General features: G+C 43.9%; 1 protein-coding gene across 1 annotated transcript in view; it reads right to left on the reverse strand.

The window, feature by feature from the left end:
• Positions 1-23,356, reverse strand: part of palm2akap2 (PALM2 and AKAP2 fusion) — a 61,662-nt gene that overhangs the window by 22,671 nt on the left and 15,635 nt on the right. The window contains exons 3-8 of the mRNA XM_084034475.1: positions 21,390-21,470; positions 17,430-17,551; positions 7,561-7,675; positions 7,063-7,084; positions 5,990-6,115; positions 4,090-4,911 (exon numbers count right to left, since the gene is read on the reverse strand). Coding sequence (XP_083890601.1) covers positions 4,090-4,911; positions 5,990-6,115; positions 7,063-7,084; positions 7,561-7,675; positions 17,430-17,551; positions 21,390-21,470 — 1,288 coding nt within the window. The remainder of the gene's footprint in view (positions 1-4,089; positions 4,912-5,989; positions 6,116-7,062; positions 7,085-7,560; positions 7,676-17,429; positions 17,552-21,389; positions 21,471-23,356) is intronic.

The raw sequence follows: 23,356 nt of genomic DNA on the forward strand, positions 1-23,356 counted from the left end.
CACTGCATTCTAGTCCTTCCACAGCTATCGTTTATTCAGATATTAGGACTGATATATTGATTTGAGAGTTAACAATGTCAGGCTTTGATTTGGTTTCATACACCTTCCAGTGACTGTGCAGCTCTTCTTGCACAAGAACCTCCCAGCGTTGTTTCCCCATCAGGCTCCATCAACACATTTATCTGAATTTATGAGTTCCCTGCATTCCATTTCTGCTTTATTTAGCTGCGTGTGCCATTTCAACCCAAATATTATGAAACCAATACTGTCAAAATATTGACCGGAGGATGGAAGCAGTAATTATAATTCCTAACTGCCCAGGACTGGAATTCAGTCTTGCTCTAGTTTGTTTAAATAAATGACACTTAAAGGTTTTATTTATTATATTGGACTAAACAGAACAGAACGATTGATAACCTTACCTGGCTGTACCCATTGCATGTTTTATGATAAGGTATGACGTTGAGCCGTGTGTTTGTTAGTGCCTGTGGGGATTATAACAGATAGGGGTGCAGTAAGGATAGCTTGTGTTCTCTTTGTCAGCAGCCAATGAAGAAAGTGAATGTTAGAGACAGATGGAAAGAACAACAAGCAAGAGACGGCAGGAGGGCACTGGAGAAACTCAGCTTTATTGACCAAAGATAGAGAGAGAATACAGACATCAGAGAGAGAGAGAGAGAGAGAGAGAGAGAGAGAGAGAGAGAGAGAGAGAGAGAGAGAGAGAGAGATGATGTGACAGAGTGAGTTGTCAGCCCCATAGAAAGGGAATAAGAGAGAGAGAGAAGTGTGAACAATAGAAAATGGCTCCTCTTTTGTTTTAACAGTCCATACAACCGTGAGGGCAGGCAGACAAGAAACAGAGAGACCCCTACAGAGTCAGGGGGGTACTGCAGGTGTGGCAGTCGGGCTGGTAAACTCAGTGAGTCTGTTGTTCAGGTACAGCTCCTTTACATGAAAAACACGCACACACAAACCCACACAGGCTAACTGGATTGTTTGGGCTCCATTTACGTGAATTCAGCCTTTAACTCTTTTTTTTCCTTCTGTTTTCTGTTGTATTTTCCTTTTGCTCTGTTGCACATCATGAGTGACTTTATGAGTGTGTGGGGGGGGACTAGCATTACACTTTTTTTGAGAATACACTTCTTTGCATAGCCTCCGCAATCTTTAAAACCAAACAGTCATGCAATTAATATGTTGTCGGCATGTGTCTCCGGTCTACACGAGCCCCGCAGTCTGCAGATGAACTTAACGACGGAACATAACTGCCATAAACTGCTTTTCCTATATTTGTTGTGGTCATTTCAAACCAAGCAAATAAACACGGTGAAGCTTCTTTTTTTTGTGTGTGATATTGTTATTTTGCAGATGAATGTCAACCATTACCGGCATTGACAAAAATTTTAATTACTTTTTTATTAACGTTTTACTGAAATGAATGGAATCCCATGGCTGCCTGGAGGGAATCAGTGTACAAATGTGTGTTATGCTTTGGAAAAAGGTCGGCAATAAGCAAGGAAAATCAAAATGAATGCTTTGTGGTTAATAGGCTACCATGCAAATCCAATAGTATGGTTATTTCAGACCCAGCCTCTGCATAGTGACGCCTTTGTGGCCCACCGTAACGCATCTGGGAATGGCAGCAGCCGTTCAGAGAAGGTGGTGGGAGAAGGGGGGGGGGGGTTAATAGTGAGATTACACACAGCAAAGCAGTGAAGTTAAGAGAATGAAAATATACAAAGCTTGCATTTGTGCACTCACACACTTGTCATATGGCGTCGTAGGACATCAGAACAACGTACCCATAGTAACCAGAATTATCTCTAGATCTCTATATAGATGTGGAAAATAAAATCATCACTAAATAGAATATAGAGCATATTTACATTCTGTATCTACACAGGAAACTAGACCCCGGCGGTGGCCTATCACGCAGCCAGCCGGACTGACTGACAGCAGCGGTGGCCAATCAAACTCAAGCATGTCTGTTTGAAGGCCGACAAAGAGTTCTGCACCGGCGTGACAGTTCGGAGGTGGGATTGTGCACAGAGCCATGTAAGGAGAGAACCGGTTCACCCGGAGACCTTTTCAATGCTCCAAATAGAGCGTTTGTCGCCAAGGAATATTGTCTCCGTCTCTCATTCTTTTTACGAGTATTACCAGAGTTAGTACACAGTGCATAGAAATATGTTCTTTCCTCTATGGCCATAGCAAACACATGGCTGGAGTGAGAGACAGAAAAAGTACCGCACTCTGAAAAAAAGGCTGTTGAGGCTCTTCCTGTTTAGTTTTTTTCATGATGCAAATAAATCATATTTAGACCCAGGTTGGATTTAAGCCTAGGACATCGCGGCGACTCCGGGCCACTAAAAAAACAACGTGATTACAATCTCAAGAGCCTCTCTAGCCTCTTTGCAAACGTGAGGACGTCTTCTTCAATCACATAACTGGCCCATACACCTTTATTGATCTCACTCTAACAACAGGCATTTCTCTGGAGTGTGCAATGGCAAAGTGTAGTCACTCTCAAATCTACCAGATCCTCTCTATTCCCCGCAACATCAAACACACTGAATGTGAAACAAAAAATCTCTCCAGAGCATCCGTTGTCATTCAACAGAAGGAGTGTGATCACTGCTTTGAAGGGCTTTTTCTGGAAACCAGCCAAGTAAAGGAGCAAGAGTGTAATATTATATATGATGTAATAACGACACCCAGGCCACATTATTGGCAGGACCCTTGTAAATGAGGGCCTGGTTGGCGACTACAGCATTAACTGGCAGTGTTCTTTGTCTCTCTGTATTGTAAAGAGTATAATGGACAAAAAGATGGAACACGTATTCTTTACAAGCTCATTTGAGCATAATTTAGTATTATGGGAGGTAATATTCGTTATGAAAACGTTTGTGCCCTGCTGTTAGTGCTTGTAACCCATGTTTGTTTTTATAGCTGGAAATATGTGTTCCTTCACCGCCAGAGTGTTCCCATTAAGCTGCCATTAGCTTCCTGTGCTCTAAGACACACTGGAAAAAAGTTGGCTGTATAGATCCTACTGGCCGCCAAAAGGTGTTCCACTGCTTCTGATTGGCTGCTGAGTTAGGAAGTACGAGAATAGGAGGAAACGGCCTCAGCAGTGGAATAGCTGGAGTTAATGGACAAAATGGCAGAGTCCTGTTACTACTAACTTCAATGTCAAAAACCTCAGTTTCCCACGGAAATTCCAGCAATCATTGGCCTTTTAAACATTTCAAAACAAAAGGAAAAAATGTTCAGATACCAATAGCAAACAAAACTAAAAGCCTAAAAAAAATCCTCTAATTATCCTTCATTTTTTTTGTTAGGACTGTGGAAGAATGAATAGGCACATAAAGAAACCAAGGCAACGAGTACCCTCATCTCCAAGGTAGAAGGAAGTGGAGGGGGGAGGGGTGTTGATTGAGTTGGTGGGTCGGGTGTGTGGCTGTTTATACGAGTCTGTGTATGTCTGGAGACGAGAGGACAGAATCTGTCGAGCAGGGCGTTGAGAGAAAGTAAGTGGAGGAGGTGAACGCATGGAGAGGTTTCAAAAAGAGATTGTTTTAAAAAACTGGCTTATTAAAAGGCAATTATCTGGTTGATTGTCCAGACATACTGTATGGTTAGACGGCATGGCAAAGTCCTACTGACCCCTAAGAGAAGTTTATCTTACCTGGTTTAAGCTGTTGTTTATGCCTGTTTTTACCCTTTTATAGTAGCGTGACAGCTCAAATATGGTGCAATTTGAATTCATGAAATAAACTTAGTTGTGAGAGGAGAAGGGAGGCGTAAAGGCAGAGCCTCCATGTTGACAGAGAGAGGAACAGCAGAAATGTAGAGGTAATAACTGAACTGAGTAAAAAGTCAAAGGTCAGACGAGAGCGTGTGTGCGTGCATGTGTGTGCCAGCCGTTCAGATTCCAGAGGAGGAGGAGAAAGGCATGGCTTCTGTTAGTATCCATCCAGAGACAGAGGAGAAGAGAGGGGTGTTGTGGGTAATAATAAAAGGGTGGAAGAGGGAGGAGTTTCAGTCACATGAGGATGCAGCACTCGCAGCGTTTCCTCTTGTCTGTACCTGTGGCGGGGGTGAGGCCGGGCGGGGGGGCCGTGTTGGCGTCAGGATTGGCGGGGGGCGAGGGGGTGCTGTCGGGCTCGCGGCCATCAAATGACAGTTCCGTGCTGGCGGCTTCAGACGTGGCCGGCCGCCCCGACACGAGATCCGCCGCCGTGCCGTCGATGATGGAGAGGTCGGTGACCGTCTTCTCCCTCAATGATTTCTCATCGTCTTCGTCGATCAGAACCACCTCGGCCTTCACGGCGCCGTCGAAACCCAGCAGACGCCTGCTCTCGCTCGTGTCGTCGACGTCCTGGTAGCCGAGGAACACCATGGTGATGGGATGCTCTGTGCTCGCCGGCGGCAGGGAGGTGAGCTCACCGCCTGGGTGGGCTGAGGAGCCGGGCTGGGTTGTAATGGGAGCAGCGGGGGGCATCATGCCAAGCCGGGTCTCCCTCTGGAGGGTGACCTGGGCTGGTGGACTTGAAGGAACGGATGGCGGGGCGCAGGAGGGTGGAGACAGATCGTCAACATCTGCCGGGGAAACATAAGCCTGCGGGTCGGCTGAGGTCACCGTCACCTGACCCCTGTCTCCTCCTTGTGCGACAGGTCCGGCAGCTCGCTGGATCAGCTGGTCGACCTGCGCAGAGCTCCAACCATTTTCCATGGCGCTGGTAGACACGCCCCCAGAGGAAGTGACCTCGTAGACCACTTTTCGGCCATCGTCGTAGACTTTGATGCCGCGCGAAGCCGCGTCAAACGGACTCACACGGTTGGCCGACAGGACGCGCTGCTCGCCAGTCTGCGGGTCATGCTGCACGTTGATCTCCATGGCAAACATTGCTGTTAGGAGGGGGGGTGAATGGGAGAGACAGGGAGGAGGGGGGTTTATGCAGGAGGGAGGGGGGGTTTGAGGTAAAAGTGAAGGGGTGGGGAGGAAGCAGTGGAGGAGGTGAGGGGGTGTTGGGAGGAAAAGGTGGAGGGAGTGAAGCATGAGGATGGGGACACAATGTTTTCTGAAAACCTGATATCTGCAACTGCAATATTAAGCTTCCTGCATCTGTAATTTCTGGAAAATAAAACTTTCATTCACTGCATCTCATGAATGAAAATGAGGTAATCTAGAAAACACTTTGTGCAATTAAGTCACTTAGGATTCCATGTAGGGATTCTAAAAAAAAAAGTGCTTCTGCAGTAGAGTATATTTTCAGATAGTTTTGCAGAGTGAATGTTAAGTAAATCAATCATTTTTATTACACCTGAGGTTCAGTTATTTTCTTAACCTCGTCTTTTAATGGAAAAGCTTTCTCTTACTGCAGATAAGTCATACGCACAACTGTCTAACTCCATCACCCTCCCCTGAAAGACGAGCTTTTATTTTGTAGAGATATTCCCCCACTGTGAAGTCACCAGGCACCACGGAATACAAGAAAGCAACCATGCAGGATAATGAACCTAACATATTTCTATTCAGTACTTAAACTTATAGTTTTCCTTAAATGATATGGGAAATGGGATGTATAAAAGTATAACTTAAGAGTGAATACTACAACTGATGAGACAACTAAAAATATAAAGTAATACTATATTATATATATATAAACACTCATTCTCCAAAGTCATTTTAAATATTGATCTAGTGCCTGAAGTTCTTGTGCATACACATTGATTAAGTGTGTATCATTAATGAATTAAGAGTCTATGTGTTGGCTGCGTCCTGGGTGTGTAACTCTTAGTCCATATGAGATTAGACTGGTGTGAATGTGTGTGCGTATCTGTGCCTGTCCAGCCTCCATGTGCGTTCCAGTTTGACCTGCTTATAATCCAACTTGGCTGTGGCCCAAAAAATCTCCCTGTGCTCCCTTCCTCCCTCTCTCTCTCCCTCTCTCTCTCTCTCTCTCTCCCCTCCCTCTCGTCTTACCAGGTCTTGGTATGGTGCTCTCTCCAGAGGCAGGCGGGCCGGTCCTGGGCTGCGTGGCCAGGACGACGTGGTCTGGATCGCGGTCTGTGCAGTCCGAAAGAGGGACGGACATGCAGCCGATGGCATCTAGTGAGCAGGAGCACAGGGGGGGAAATGACACATGGTGAGAGGGACGTTAGAGGCCGTGAGAGAGAGAGAGAGTCAGAAACACACATGCACACACACACACACACCTCAGTGATGTGTAACCACACCCTGACACAAACACACACACACACACACACACAGCCCAGCCCCCCCAACGGGGGAACTAACCACACCCCTGGGTGACCCTACCCGCCCCTATTCCATGCACACACCATCCAACGCTCCCCATCTCCCCGTTTCTGTGTCCACGGCAACTCCAGCACCCCTGAGGTTCAGTGCTTATGCAGCAGAAGCGTGTGTGTGTGTGTGTTTGTGTGTGTGTGTATGTGATTGAAGGAACAATGCTTTAGGGGCTTACGGGGCTTGCTGGTGAATAGAGGGGGATAAAGCCAGCGACTGCAGGCTGCAGAGTCATGGCCTTGTGTGTGTGCGAGCTTCAATAGTCTCGCTGAGCCGGGTCCCGTGTGCATGTGTGCGTTTTTTTTGGGTGCATGTGTGTGTGTTTGTGTGCAGGTGTATCTATGTCTACGTGTGCGTCCGAGGGTACGGCCCAGTGTGTGTTTGCAGGGTTCAGGAGCGCACTCTGGCCTGCATCCCTCCTGCCTCAGCGAGACTATTATTCACACACACACACACACACACACACACACACACACACACACACACACACACACACACACACACACACACACACACACACACACACACACACACACACACACACACACACACACACACACAAACACACACACACACACACACACACACACACACAAACACACAGAGACACACACACACACAGAGAGAGAGAGAGAGAGAGAGAGGGACCCCACTGCTAGGAAACAACAATAACTCAAGGGAGGACACCATCCCAGTGAGGTGTGTGTGTGTGTGTGTGTGTGTGTGTGTGTGTGTGTGTGTCATACCTCCATCCTGGGCCATCAGACTCTGAAAGACAGACAGGGAAAAATCCATATGAGACATAGCAGAGGGATATTCTTTTAGTTTTGGAAAAATAATAATCATTTAAGACCACATAATAAAAGGTATTATTCATAAAGGGAATATGGAATATCTTCAATAATGAGATGAAATCTCGGTGCTTTGTTTCTTGGATAAAACCAACAATCACACCTGCGTTTTCACGATTACCACCGTCATCTAATTTTTCTGTTCAATAATTACAATGCAATTAAATATTAACGGCTTGGTATCGTAAACACAAAGTTAATTCCTTCATCTCATTCATGGTCCATACAAGAGTCCATGTTATTTTCACTGCTTTTTAGTTGCTTTTCCAAAAAGTAATTGTAAAAAAAGCAGTTATAGTGTAACATGTAGCAAAGGAGGGATGGACTAGTGATTACACAACACTAATGTCAGCACCAAGCCAGCTATTGGTAGCTCTCCACAGGTCACGATACCTTCTGCAGGTCTTCTATCGAGCGTTCCGTCTCTTTCAGACGTTCCCGTAGAACCTGCTCTTTGGCTGATATCTGAGACTCTTCATTCTCCAGTGTATCGATTTCAGACTCCAGCCTGCAAGCACAAAAAAATACAATAAAATTACATTTCATCTCATGATACTGGAAAAGCTAAAATGTTAGCTAAAATGCTCAAAAGCTCAAATGTAAAAATTATGCAATTCATTGAGATTAGTCTGACACGGAGGCTGAAGAATGACACGATCCACACCGCATTAGCGCTGCTAATCCTATTTGCACAAGGTGCGATTATCAATGCCTCCTCTTTCAGAGTGTAAGGAATCACTTAAATCCGGATCCGAGCCGAATTCAGAGTGATTTCAAGCAGTCAACCTGAATTTGCACCAGTATGAAAGATCTTAGAAATGTCCATTCAACTGGAGGTCTCAAGACATCCGTACCATTACTGAAATTACACCTAAACCAGGCCACACACACACACACACGCACGCACACACACACACACACACACACACACACACACACACACACACACACACACACACACACACACACACACACACACACACACAGGACATTTAAGAAATGGATGTAGCAACAATACTAGGAAGCAGTCAGGGAGGAGGACCAGGGTTACTTCCTCGCTCACTGCCAGATCCGCTCCTTTGGGACGCCTCAGTGTATGTGAACATGTGTGAGACATAAAGATATTTCGCTTCATAACATTGCGGCAAACTTTGTTTTGGAGAAACACGAGTAGGCAGGTTGTTAGTGTGAACGGGCCAAGTCCAACTGGGAACTGTGTTGACCTTTCAAAGTATCAACGGTGACCAGGGAAGGTATTTTTCTGAATTTGTTGGCACTAACAAAAATCAAAGATTGTGTCTTCGCCAGAAAACCTGGTGCTTTTGGCTCCGATCGCCGAGTTTTAACGAAACAAAGCCACACAGTCGTCAGTCATCACTTAACCATCTGCCAGTGCTCCTCCTCAAGTTCATCTACAGTCGTGTGTGGATGTTACACCGCTACGTGAGGACTGGGAATACTGGTTTTCAAAAGGTGTGATAACCAAGTGCCCTTCTTCATATGTATACATGCCCTTAAAAACCGTAGCCAAATGGCATATTAGATATATACACTTTTATTTGATCAGGCTTGTGAGAGAGACCCGGGTGCAGCAGAGCAGCAGGCGTGCACACTGCAGAGATTTGGGGGATTCGGGTTGGAGCTGATTCTGCAGCAAGAAGTAAAGCTTTTGTTGGCTGCATCTGTCACACAAAGCCGTTATTGGACTCTGCTGAATGTTATCACACACACACACCGCTTTAGATGTGAAATCTCGTTTGCCTCGGAAAACTGAACAAAGCATGGCCTTTTTTTTTTATCGTAAAAATGGCCTCATTTAACTGTGCCCTTCAGCCATTGTCTGGATCAAAAAAATAATCAGCACAGTTCAGGGCCGTTGTGTAACTCGAAATCGGACAATTCATGGGTCACAGCGGTGTATTGTCCTGCTGTGCCAAGAATGTAACAAATATAGCAACATGCACAAATGCTAGTTGAACACCACTGTCACTTCTGAAGAGAGCCTTATCGCAGCTTATTGTTCATTAAAATTAGAGCCGAGTATAAAAAGGTATCGCTTTGAGGGTACTTCTATTGGTACTGGTATAATAATTATGTAAAAGCTACATTATGATGTAATATATCAGACTCACATTTGACTGGAACGTGAGTCCTTTGATAGTATTTTTGGTATTTTGAGGTCTAGGATCTTGACTGCAGTGAGACAGGGGTTATTTATAAATATCACCGGACTGTACATCCTATATTCAACTCTCACCCTGCTGGTATTTGAAACAATCACCCAACCTTGGATCGAGTTGCAAGGACGCGTGCAGACATGAGCTCAATTTGAGTGGAAAACATCAGCAGGCAAAAGAACAACACCCGCCAGGAGAGAGTGGGAGGTGTGTAGAGGCGAGAAGAGGAGGCAGGTCGAAGGGTATTAAAGGTAGTAGAATTAAATCAGTACGTATTCGACTGAAAGTAGTATTTTCACAGCAACATCTTACTTTGCTAATTGTGCTAATTGTGTTGATGCTACCAGTCAATTAAGCTTTCAAAAAACAAAAATCTGTTTTGTGTCATGATGGAGATAGGAAACAAACTAATTGGTGACGAATGTTTTGCAGACATTAATGAGGAGTTAATGGCAGAAATGTGTCTTTTGCATAATAACAATGACATTTCCCCATGGGTTTTACCCTGGTCTATATCTTGTCTCTGCAGCAGACGTCTGCACCCCGTTGCCCCTCATGTGGCTACCTCCCCATCTCATTTCCTTTTTTCCCTTTCTGGCAGGAAATGGATTTTACTTCTGCTTCCTGTTGGCTGCGTGAGGTCATGCCAAAGCGGACAAGAATGTGAATGGAGGAGGATACCTGGTTTCCCATGCTGTTACATCACTACTCCTTCAAGTACCGCATTATAAAGGGCATCCCGCTAGCGTCAAATGTCTGATAATAAATATATTGTTGATCTAATCAGAATCCTCTCTGTGAGTATGAGCTGTCACGGCTAATGAAAAACCACTCCAACATCACTGTTATCCTCCTCTCGGGACTCAAGAGTGTATCCAGTGCAAAATAAATGATTGTGTATGTAGAAGGGGTAAGTGAGGAGTGGATATGGACACGGTTGGAAGGAATGGTAAAAACTAAGTGGGTATGAAAGGTGGAACACCCACAGTACACAAATTCATATACATTATAATGCAATCCACCAAAACACCACGGCCAACTAATAACGTAAAAAAGAAATGTCTCAGTGAAGCTTCACCATGTGCTGCAGGACTATTTGACTGGATTATATCACCATGTCTTTGGATGCTTCAACATTCCTGTATGCTCTTTAAGCCGAGAAAAGACAAACATACTGGCAGTGGTCCTATTTGTGTCTGGCGCCCTCTGGTGGTCAAATCTCAAACAGAATCAAAACTGCGAGCACACGAAGAGATGAAATGACATGATCGATACATTGTTTCTCTGTCCTTTCCTATGACATAAAACCCTATTATAAATAGGGTCTCCATATCTTCCAGAAGGACAACACATTATGGGCTGTCCGACCTGTCGCCAGATATTACTTCCATGTATCTCCTGCAGATATACTCTATATAAACAGCAACACATAAACAGCTATAATAAAATGTGCAACAGAGAGGTCCAGACTTACAAAATTAGACATGTTGTAAACACTATAACCTGAGATTTCTTCATTGCAGATTGTTTTTTTTCCCCGTGTGTGTGTGTGTGTGTGTGTGTGTGTGTGCACATGAGCGAGTGAGAGAGAGAGAGAGAGAGAGAGAGCGAGGTTGGGGCGTGACCTCAAACTGTCCCTTCATCCCCGCCACTTTCTCCCCGTCCTCTCTTTGTACTTCTGTGTCTGGCGGTGTCGCTATCTCTGTGGCGATCCTGAAAGAGAGCGGTGATGTCACTGTCCCGCCCTGTCAACCAACCGCAGGCCTGTTGCCATGGATACGCCTGGGTGGGCAGCGACTGCTTTCCACATCATACAGAAAGAGGGAAAGAAAAAGCAAGACATCTGGTTTTATGCATGTCGAGTGCGTGAACGTGTGTGTCCGTGTGGACACTGACTGTACAGATACGGAGACGGACAGAAGAAGAGAGGAATGTAACCACATGGCGTATTCATACTTCATACTGTGTGTGTGTGTGTGTGTGTGTGTGATCGGCACTTTCTAGGTACAGTTCTTCTTCTGGAGTTTTTCTAGTACACTTCCAGGACGCTGAGCTGCTTTGAGGATGAAAAAAAATAGTAAGCAAAAGTCGAAGAGACATCGTTTTTCCGAGCAGTCCCTAAGGGAAGCAGGTGAAGCCTAAATCGATATGGGGCAGTTCAATTTAGACTCCTTCTCTACTGACCACCCTCAAAGTGTCAGTTTGTCCCATTACAATGTAATACAGACAGAAAGAGAAACCCTACGACCGACGCATCCTCTGATGTGGCTCATTTTCACCCGTTCTTCTAGCACCAGCTAACTTTTTACAGATTTGAGATTTTTAATGACTTCACATAAAAGCAAGTGTTGATATTCATCACAAAGGCATCGAACACCACTGGCCTTCAACATCCAGCCGCAACCACATTCCAAATCAATAAACAGCTCAATGAACCATGGCAGAGCTTAAAAAAAAACAAGTCAACACTGCTATTTGTCTACATCTTCCAAAGTGAGACACTTATCATCCAAACACATAAAGAGGACATGCTGTACTATACTGACTTTTGTCATGAACGCTCCATGGCACAAATTCCCACACATCATACTAAATATAATGAATATAACTCTTTCTATCTCCATCCCAAGTCTTTATCTGTACCATTGTTTACAGTTTAAAGGCTACGACGAGGCAAATTACACGTTCAAGCAGGGCTAATAGGGTTATAATTCAATATCTCTCTCTTGAGTTATAATTTACGTAAGGGCAGATAAATGTCACATCATTGTTGAAGGCCTTTATTTCACTATGCAAACCTATGAATGTCAGTACTTACAAACTACACTGAAGTTGAAATTTGTTCTGATTCATCTCTGTTATTATGTGCACTTAAACAGCGAAGGAAGCAATTCTGACAGTAAAAGGAAAAGTGTGAACAATAAGCCATTCAGTGGGGTTGAATAATTCCATCCAGTGTCTGATTGATAGGAGTCCTTGAACCACTGGTGAATTAAACTAAAGGCCTCATAACATTAAAAGTGCTGCACACAACTGTCATGAATAAAGTACTTGCTTCTTTCTTTTTTGATTTATTTGTCATTCATTACTTTTTGTTAATAGTTTAGTGTAAGAAAAGTCCACATGTTAGCAAAAAAAACAAGGCGATGTCTTCAGATGTCGTTATCTGACAAGCAGTCCAAAGATATTCCCATTACAATAATATGAAACGTGGAAGAAAAATGCTGGAAAATGTTTTAATTAAACAACTTAAGTGATTCATTTCTGTCAATTGTTTTAAAAATGGATCGTTGTATGTAATGCTCTGGCATTAACCAAAACTAAAGTCAAACTGAAGGAAACCTAAGGGTATAATTGTTGTCCATCCAGGGAAATCACTGTGTATTTTATACATGGAGTTGATATTCTTAAAATGACAGCATCAGTTTGATAGGCTTGAATTATAAGACTGTAAAATCCACCCAAAAGGAGGGCGTGTGAGGACAAAAGCCAGATCACAAACAATTCACTCCAGTGTCCCTAAGGAATGGGAGGACTGTGTTTCTTTCTCAAAGTAAATGGCCGTGACAGAGCACCTCTGCACAAACCTCCGATTTGTTTTGACAAGATAGATACCAAATGTTAAACGGTTTGGCTTCGTGGAACATGAACCAAGCGTGTCAAGTTTATTGTAACATTGGATTTTAGAACTAAAAAGAACCAGGATGCTTTGTTGGACTGTATCTACAGTAGAAGACATGAATCATGGTTGTGTTCCAGTCTACCCAACATGCTGCTTTTAGTGATTCATTCTGGTCTTTGAAGCTATTTTCTTACCGACTTAAGGCAGTTTGTTTTCAAGTGTTTCTGAAATGTTGATCAGCTCAAAACTGAGGACTGCCTCACACTCTTTTCTGGAAATAAAAAAGGGAAGGAAAAAGACAAATATTCTTAGAACGTTATGCAACATAAGTATAGTTTGCTGCTGCCAGACTGCCTGCTGGACCTCATGTACTGCACAAACTGATTGCTGGTTACAAATGATTCGACAAAACTTTATTGATCTCCTCTAGAGAAATAAGATCAGCGCCGCAGCAGGTTTTAGCAGGGATATTAAGATTAATAGCCTTACTGCACATGGCCTCCATAAACAGGGGAAAAAGTTGCAGTGGCCTCCTTTTTTTGTTGTTAAATCAATGCTGCAAAATATAATTGGGCTTGCTTAAATGCAAACTTGCCTTGAATGACTCTGCACTTTCTGCTCTGTAGAGGAGAGAAAACAATACGTCTCCTAATGTCAGCCCCTGTAGCTGTGGCAGGGAACGCTGTATTAAAAAACCCACCACAGTATACTCCCCCTACAATGATGGCGACATCTACATGAAGCGGTCTCCCCGACATAAAACGAGCAATAATCCAAAGTAGCATGGTGCGGGTACGAGTCGGGTCAGTGATTGTCAGAGGGCCTTCTGCTGCTGCATGCCTCTCTCTTGTTTACTTAGCCTGTCCATGTAATGATAGGGACATCTGTAAAACTACCACTGCTGCCTCCACACTCTCTCATTCTGGGTCTCCGTCTGTCTGTTTGCCCTCCGGGCTCTGCAAAGGCAGCATCTTCTTCCAAACGTTGGGTTACAATAGGGGAAAACTACCTCACAGATGGCCTCAATTTACAATCGCTCCTTTTCTGTCCATCTGTGCAGGTATGTGTATGAAATAGCCGGTACATAGATTGTGTGTCGACCCATGTCGACAGGACAACACCACACAAAGACACTGCTGTTGTCCATATGTCTTCGTTTTTTGTTTGCATAACCATAAGACTACTCTTTTTTTTTTGCCTTTTTTCATGCATTTAACACACAGTAGCACTGCAGCTGTTTTCCAGAGACAGATACAGCTGGTCCTCCTCTTTCTTTCACACACTTGTTTATGTCTCCTCCAGTGCACGGAACAATACCCGCATCTATAAAAGAGCTGCTGCCTTGTGCTTTGTCACTTTTCTGCCATTAAAATGTCCATCAGTTAAAAGCAGGACGGACAAGATGTCTCAGGCTTCTTTGCTTTCGGTTAGAAGTAAGTGGAATCTATTTCAGAAATTTTTATAGGTGGAGGAAGGTGTAGTTTTCACAGAAATCCAGGTCTGGCCATGATTATAGGTTTGAGCCTGGCTTATGCTGTGTGTATAGACACATGTGCACAGACGGGCGAAAAGGTGCCGCAAGGAACCGCTGTGATGGTGCGACATCGCTTTGCCACTCCCAACAATGGCGGAGGTCTCTTTTTCCCCCTCTGTCTCCTTCATGCACACAAGCACACACAGATAATGCGTCCACATTTGTCCTGTCTATTCACCTCTGTCCCTATCAGTATTGGAAAGACTGGATGTCCGTGTTGTGGGATATTCTGGGATGTGTAAATATAGATGCCACACCCTCTGCCTGAAATGCGTGCGTGCACAAACACACACACACACACACACACACACACACACACACACACACACACACACACACACACACACACACACACACACACACACACGAGCCGTCTATCAACCTCCTCCCGTTCAAAACGTCTAAACAGAAATATCAACCGCCGTCACAGCGTAACACAAAATAATTTCCTTCATAATTTAGACAATTTTCTCCCGCAAGATCTATGTTTGAAGGCTGTTTGTTTCGTTAAAAGGGGTTTCAGGTTGGGGATGTGTGTGTGTGACTTAAGGCACTCCTTAAACTCCCACACATGTGCTCTGTGACTTTAAGTCCCCCACTGGAGAAGATTGTTTAGTGAAAGCCTTGTGAATGTAATCCCAGACAGCTGAGCTCCTCTGGAAGCAGTTTTCAGGACACATCTGAGGCCCCTGGTTCACAATGGTAATTGCCTGACAATTGCTTCTGCTACATTGCTTATGTGTAAACATACCGTGTGTGGCTGGTATTTAAGATATACTGATATAATATGGATATAATGTCCAAAAATGAAAAGGCTATTTCTTAGGATCTTGCCGAAAAAACCAGAGACAGTTTTATCACAAAGCATCTGCCAACTAAGTCAGAAACTAACTGGGAAAGTGAGGCATTTTTCTAGTCAATGGTGGATGGCTTTGTGGTTGTGCATACTGAAGCTTTGGTTTTATGTGGTAGGCCTACTTTTCTTTTTTTAAACGTTCACATTACTTGGTTTTCTGCTGCCTGTCTCTAAATGAATAAAGCAGCATTTGACGATACTTTATACGTAGTAAAAAGGTCAAACCAGACCAAAAAATACATGGTAGCGGAGTGATTTATTTATTTTTCTGGTTTTAATTGCTTTTGTAAGTACTTCAACCCACAAACTACCATATCTCCTCTTTGAAAGAAGAAGAAGAAAAGAGTATCAGACAGCCAGTCTATTCAACATCTGCTGAATGGGGTGATTCACGTGAAGCAGCGGCACAATCACAACTGTTCTTTGGGCTACAATGCTCTCCCTTTGACCATTCACCGCTGTTCTATTTACACCGGAGCGAATGTTATCCCGACAAAGTATGATGTTGATGTTATTGCAGTGCCAGTGATAAGCTACAGTAGCTGCTGGCTAACAGAGTCCCTTTCATGCAGAGATTTGATAGATGAGGAGGTGGAGCGTGAGCCTGACTCACCGATGCCAAGTTGACCCAGAGCCTCTCCGCAAGCCCTAATTTTAAAGATGGCTTTGATCTCCGTTGCTTGAACACGTGCACTATGACATAATAAATGTGCATCGCACATTGGCTGATTAAATGCGCTCCCACTGCTCAGAGCTGACAGAAGTCGGCCTCGCCTTCCACGCCACTGTCACATTTTCCTCCACCCTTTGCAGCACGCCGCAAACAGTTTATACTGCTTTAGGCTGTGGTTCCCATTCGGGAAGCTTTTCCTCTCATTTTTAAAATTTTCCCAGGTATTTCATGAACTTTCAAGGGTGTTCTGGTCCATGCATAAATTATTACGCAAAGTCAGCATCTTTCAAGGCCTGCCAAACAGCCTTGTCTCTTTTTCAGAAACATGAAAACATATGCATAAACAAAAAGAAATAGGAATGTAAGATCTAGTTCCAGTCTTGGGTCTACAGAAAACTATTCTCGCCTAATAAGCTACCAGCTCTCTTTCACATCAGCTCACTGTTAATTCAGGGTGAATCAAATTCATTTCCTCTATCGCACTGCCCACTTGGACAACGCTCACAGCAGCATACAAAGCAAGGTTGGCAAGGGCTTGCTGGCACTTTATTCATAGCAACGGTGATCTCATGCCCCAACTTCATTCGGGAAAAGGGAACGACTATCTCACAGCAATGCTTGATGGGAAATCAGGAAGCTCCTCCCAAAGACACAAATACAGGAAGTGCCTAAAGAATCACATCAGTCCTTTTTTTCCACCTTTTTCAACGTTCCCAATATCTCGCTCTCTTCCTCCGGCAATTACACCCTGCTTTAACTTGCCATGCTTCTATCTTTCCGTTTCCGCTTCTAAGATTTCCAGCTCCCAGTTTTTATAATATCTGCCTCATATTTTTTTTTCCACCTCTTTGTCTCTCCTTCTCTGTCTTCATGCCCAGCCAGCTGTCGTCATATGTTTTGTATAAGATATGTACGCGTACAGTAGCTCTTGGTGTTTGTTTTCACACCGTTGTACGATAAAAATGGAGATTTTGCTCTAAGGTTACAGAAGTGCTAGATTCCAAAGCTGCCCTGCAGAATCCTACACCAGTCATTCTCCAGTTACAGTGTATGAGTGTGTGTGTGTGTGGCCACAGTCCACTATGAGTGTTTGTGTTGAGCCACATATAGTTGCACAACATTAGAGCTCTATACTCGGACTCTGATGATGCTTCAAATATGGCTGATGCAGTTAAAGCGTGCTATTATTGATGTCCTTTGTGTCCATCACACCAATGCATACTGTGTGTAACTGATGGAGTCACATTGTTTTAGCATTTCCAATTTGGATCATGTGGATGAATGAAAAAATCTCAATTCAGTCCAAAATGAAGGGAACTCTGGATATAGAAGCATAGTTAGTGACTGTCACCCTGTAAGTACAGACTTGACAAAGTCCCAAAAAAGTGTCTTTTTAGTACCTGTGTATTATATCTTCCAGCCTCTTCCCTTGTTCTTCATCCTGTTCCAGCTGTTTCCGGCGTGCCTCCCCTTCCTCCTCTCCCATTCCCTGGAGGAGCCATCTCTCGCGCATGGCTTTGGACTGAGGACAGAAACAGAGGCACATCAGGTCATGTTAAACATCATAGCAGCCATATTGGAGGTCCTCCTACTTCGGCGGGATTGTGATTGTGAGGAGCTTCTCAAACTACAGCGCTACAGTTGGAGTTACGGATCGGCAGCATCACCATCAAATAGCACTGCTTTTCTAGCCTGGTTGTGATATTCTTAGACAACATTAACAGCCAGTGGGTCTCCGTTATAGAAACTCATTTGTGAGAGATTTGTGAGATGACTGCCAAGCACAGCAACAACAAATAAAAAAAAAACACGTAGGCGCACACATGCACAGAGCTTTTACGTAACACGACTCAGCAGTTTCTCACAGACACTTTTGAATCCCATCGGGCCAAGAGGACTGCAGTAATTGATGAAACACAGCTAATTATCTCACTTACGTACGCCCATGTTAATGCTGGTGTTCTATGAAGTGGGTTCCTCCACAAACAAGGCTGTTTTTCTTTATTCCTTGAATGTTTTCTTTGAACTTTCAACAAATGCTCATTGATGTTTGACAGAGCTAATTTGTCTGCGGCTTTGTCTCCCGAGACTTGTTTGGATACCCCAACGCATGCAAATCACTTAACTGTGCGTGCATATACTTGGGGTAAAAACCCGATCTACCTGTCCACACAGAAGCCTTCCTTCAACACAGTATATTAAAGATATATATGCACAGATTTTACTTTTCCCAATAAATTAATTCCTAGATCATTTTCTGAAGGATTCTTTTACGTCAATAGTGTTCTTGAGGACTTTCTCAACTCCAACCCAGAATGGTTCTTTAATGTTTTCAAGATGAATGCCAGAGCTGCGTGTTTATGTCTCTAATGTCTCGTCTCTGGTCCGTCTGCTCTGTTTTGTTACCACAACAGAGCCGAGCAGGAACACTTAGGTTCACCTTTAGCTGTTTGCTGTCAAACTGTTGCTTGGCTCTGGCTCGTAGAGCTGACAATTAACACACACACACACTGACACACACACACACACACACACACACACAATGAGTGCTGCAGGAATAAATATTCTAAAGCATTTTCCCACCCGCTGTCAGAATGTGGCAGCAGGGCCGTCTGTTTGCGTCTACGTGCATGGCTGCTGCACCCCCGCACAGCCGAGATTACCTCACATAGATCATGTGCATCATGTATTCAAGATTGTCAGCGAGAAATATTTTTGAATGAATCTCAAGTTGCAAAACCTATTTGTCAACCAGGAGGATGTGCTGATTATTATTCAGCCTGTGAGGCAATGAAAACATCATTTAGCCGGAGGGGGCTGCTAGCCTGTGCCTGACCTTGACCTCTGACCTGCCTGTGGGATTTCATCAACAAAAGTACTACCTTGCAAAGAAGCATCATTGCATGTAGATAAAATTGTCTTGACCATTTCAGCAGTGTAGAATAATTGACCAGTTGTGAAACCCAGCCTGCTTTCTGCTCTCTCTCACGCTGTTTAATAGACTTTGCATTTCCTGTCGAGCTCTGACACGTGACGACTCTGAGATGAACTACACATCCCCAATATGTCATTTTAAGGGTCCGTGCTAGTCATCAGAAACTGAAATTCTCAACAGATAAAGCCTCAAATCACCCAAAATGCGACCAGGCTTCACCGGAAAATGCTGGGTTTAACTTAACTCAGAAATCATCACAATGTTTACATGGTCCCAGACTCAGATCAGCGCCTCCATTCTGAGAGGCTCGAATCGTGCAGCCAAGAGGTCCTTATCAAATCTCTGGGCTCCAGTCTCCATTTCCTCTCCCAGGCCACTACGTCTCTGGAGAGACCACTACAAAGGCTGCTTCATGCTGCCTGGCTGTGTGGCACTCAGAGGTAATGGCCATTAAATAGGACTGTGTGACCAGATGCTGATTACATCTGGAGTTCAAGCCCACGGTGTTGTGTGCAGGGAAACTAAACAGAGCAGTTACACTGGCTCTGCAGGGGCTTGATTCCCCGTTTAGCTCGGCAAAACAATACCATGTTTGGACTGGATGATATGTGTAACTTCTTTTAATTTTTCTCTGGGGAGCAGGGCAAGTACAAAGGGAAGAGATACAAGATGCACTTAATTAACTGGATGAGGTTTTCTCCTTCCAGACTTTTGAGTTCAAATCAGCAGGTGGTGCGTCTTCAAAAAAAAATCTGAAAATGTAAGTTAAATCACTTCCTGTGGTACAGGAGGGATCTCCGAGACACGAGGCCAAGTGGTGCACTCTTGTGGCTTCAGTGTAAAGACACTTAACACAAACAGTTGTCTTTCCCCATCCCTCTCCCCTCACTTCCTGTCATCTCCCCAGTGTCAGTGATCCAAAAAAGGCATCAATAATCATTTCTCGCAGATTATTAACTCTTCAGATTCAGTTCTGGGCAGGTCTGAGTCCGTGACACTTACTTGACCAGTAAGGCTGAGATCAGTTTGAATGTTTTGCAGCTGAAACCAGACGGTAGAAATCTGGACTCAAGGCTGTGATCAAACCCGGGTACTCCAGCTCCGCGTGTATGGCTTTAATCAATGTTCTCTTTTCCACAAGTGGGTGTTAAATGCTGGAAAACACCGGCGTGTAGGAATCAAACTTATTTAATACAGGAGTCATTCACGCCAACTGTGTTTAAAGGCTTTAATTAGAGAATGGAATGTGTTTTTATTGCAAAATATTAAAGCTGGCTACCATACATATTTGTAGAATAATGGGCACCCACAGCGGTTTCCCTACCCACCCTGCATCTGCACTGCATTTAGGGGCCGCAGGGTTTTCCGAACAGTGTAGTATGGAAAAAAGCAAAACTCACATTTACTCACGCTTACATTCTAAAAATATGATGAGGAAACAGTTGGTCTTAAACGTCATAATCAGGAGATTTAGCAGAATGTATTTTAAGGAACTTCACATGTCGCATCAGTCATCAAAACATCTATATCTGCGGTCATGTGATTTTCTGAGCTTACATGTGAGGTCAAGGGACTAATTATTTATCAGATGAATGCTCCAAGAACTCCATGTAAATTGCTGACATCTAAAAGTTGTTTCTTGTTTTGTGTGTGTTTCTGTCCCCGTTTACGCACTAGCTTACTATTAGAATGTCAAATCAATGTTTACTTACGTAATAATACATATAATTGCTTACTTTACTTGAAACACAATCTTGGCTTACCAGTAGCGGCGGGCAGTAATGATTAGGGGGAGATGTTTGTGTGTGTTTGGACTGGAGTGTTTTTTTCTGGAAAGAAGAAAACAGCCAAGTCTGCCCTGCTTTGCCAAGGGAAACTCTGAGAGGCTTGCACACCAGGAGCACTATGGTTTGGAGGTTTCTATGGAATGGACCTGCTACGTAGGCTGACGAACGCATTTTACCGCACACAAATAATTAAACACACATGCATGTATGTGACCGCAGCATGCATGAATAGAACTGCAACGGAAGGCACACGATGTATCTTTCAGAGCACACCGTGTCTTTGAGTCTATAGCATTTAGGTTCAAGGCAAGACTCATCCTCAGAGAAAGACAATGAAGGATCGAGTGGATTAAGTGAGATAAATGGCCGTCACATGCACATTTGTAAAGCTTTCTTGTGAGCAAAAATGATTGACTCATTCATCTGAGTCTAACCCTAACCTGAACTCTCTGCAGTGACCTCATTTTAGTATCAGTATCTGACCTTAAACTAACAGTTACCTCAAGTCTTAAGAAATGCTTCATCTCTTATCTCTCACATACAGTAGCACACACACACACGCACACGCACACACACACACACACACACACACACACACACACACACACACACACACACACACACACACACACACACACCTTGAGATGCTGGAGTTGTAGCACCAGGTCATCAAGCTGGCTTCTTTTGTCTTCAATCTCAGTTTGCCGTTTCCGTTTCTCCTGGAAGACAAAAAAAGGACAGAACACGTTGAATGTATACCGTCAGTAGAGGGATTATGTTCTGCATTTTACATTATTTGTTATATTGGTGGGCAGTGAAAAGGACACCGAGTTGAACAAGTTGAGAATGGTGATGCACTAATGCATGCTGGTGTATTGATTGAGTGTTTAATGCCCATCGTCGGCAAAACTGAATCGCTTCGGGCCAATTAAGGTTATTTATACATTAAATGTAAAAGGTGAGCAGAGACTGAACGGCTGCTTATACAGTATATACGTCCCAACTCTATTTAAACTGATGGAGGCTTGTTTAGTCTACTGGGTGGGTGATGCCACAGAAGTCTATGGTTTCAACAATACAGCAACACTAATGAGGGGAATTCGACATTATCAACAGGCTTTAATGTGTATTACTGGAGTTGGACGTCATGGCTTTTGGAGGACTGAGAGGGGTGAGGGGCCACAGGCTATCTAAGGGGGGGGGGGGGGGGGGGGGGTTAGGCCTTGAAGCCTTTAAATGGCATCAAGGTTGAACTTGAGGTGGGGGAGAACAATCCTCAACTTCATGTGTAGATGAATGGGGCTCATGTTTGGAGGCCGGACTGGGTGCATGGTGAGTGGGAGGGTTGAAATCCTGAACACACTGATTCAATGTGGAGTCACTATCTTTGAATTGACTTCCATGAAAATGCATGGGAATATAAACAAAGCAGACCCCAGTCCAACCCTGTTTGGGGCTGAAGGGCATGAGATACTGTAGATGTGCATGCGGCTCTCTCTCTCGCTCTCAGTGGGAGCAGAACGAGGATTTTCTGGAACATTTCCTGTCGGCTAAATATAGCCATTGCGGAAAACCCCAAAATGTGAATCAATGTTAGACCACCTCTCAAATAGCTGGTACAGAACAGCAACATGGAAAGCACAAGAGCTGAACGAAATGCACAGAAGAAACATAGAATAGACATAGACATATTGCTACGGAAAAAGAAATCTGGGTTCATGGTCGGCATCTTAATCCCTTTAGCTACATTTAGGTAGATGGAAGACTTGTTCAGAAATGCTGAGACGTCCTCGCCACCAGACAACTCGGTTTCTGTCAAACCACAGACAAAGCGTTCGATGCATACAAACACAGAAAGTGGGGGAAATATGTTTAAAATCTTCTACTCTTTGTGGATGCAGGCGTTCTTGTCCAACTCTGGATTTCAGAGGTTGTAGCAATTTCAGAGCGAGCGAGAGAAAAGTTACTGGTATCAAAGTAAACTAGAAACATTGTTATCAATTCTGAGTGCTCAAAATGGTTTAATATTGCATACAATCTGTGTAATAAATGGTATCAAATTGCTGATGAGACATAACTGAACATGGGGCATATACTCCCATAATAATGTGCAAAGCCCTTATGCTCTAAATAGAGTAGAAGAGGTTAAACGGATCTAAACTTTATTTAAAAACAGGAAAAACAAGGATCCTTACAAACACAAAACTGCACCTAAACTACCGACTGGAAGTTAGAAAAAAAACAACTTGACTTTATCAGTCTTGCTGGGAGAACACAAAGCTGCACACTGAAAACATATGCACAAAAATCTGAGGTCATCTCTCTCTCCCACACACACACACACACACATATACCACAGAAGCCTATACAGCAGCAGTTCCCATGGCTTGTGAAGTACAGTCAGAGAGCAGCAGTATGGTCACCAGATGTCAGTGACTGACATGTGGTCGAGGAATGGGCAAAACACACATACAACTACACATCCACAGAAACACACAAGCAAATATAGTCTAGGACGGATGTGTAAACACAGATAGTAGACACTAATACATTCTCAAAATCAACCAGTGCTCAAGCAAGTGGTACAGAGGGCATTCCCTGCTTA

This window comes from Eutrigla gurnardus (genome assembly GCF_963514095.1).
Source record: "Eutrigla gurnardus genome assembly, chromosome: 19".
Taxonomy (NCBI): domain Eukaryota; kingdom Metazoa; phylum Chordata; class Actinopteri; order Perciformes; family Triglidae; genus Eutrigla; species Eutrigla gurnardus.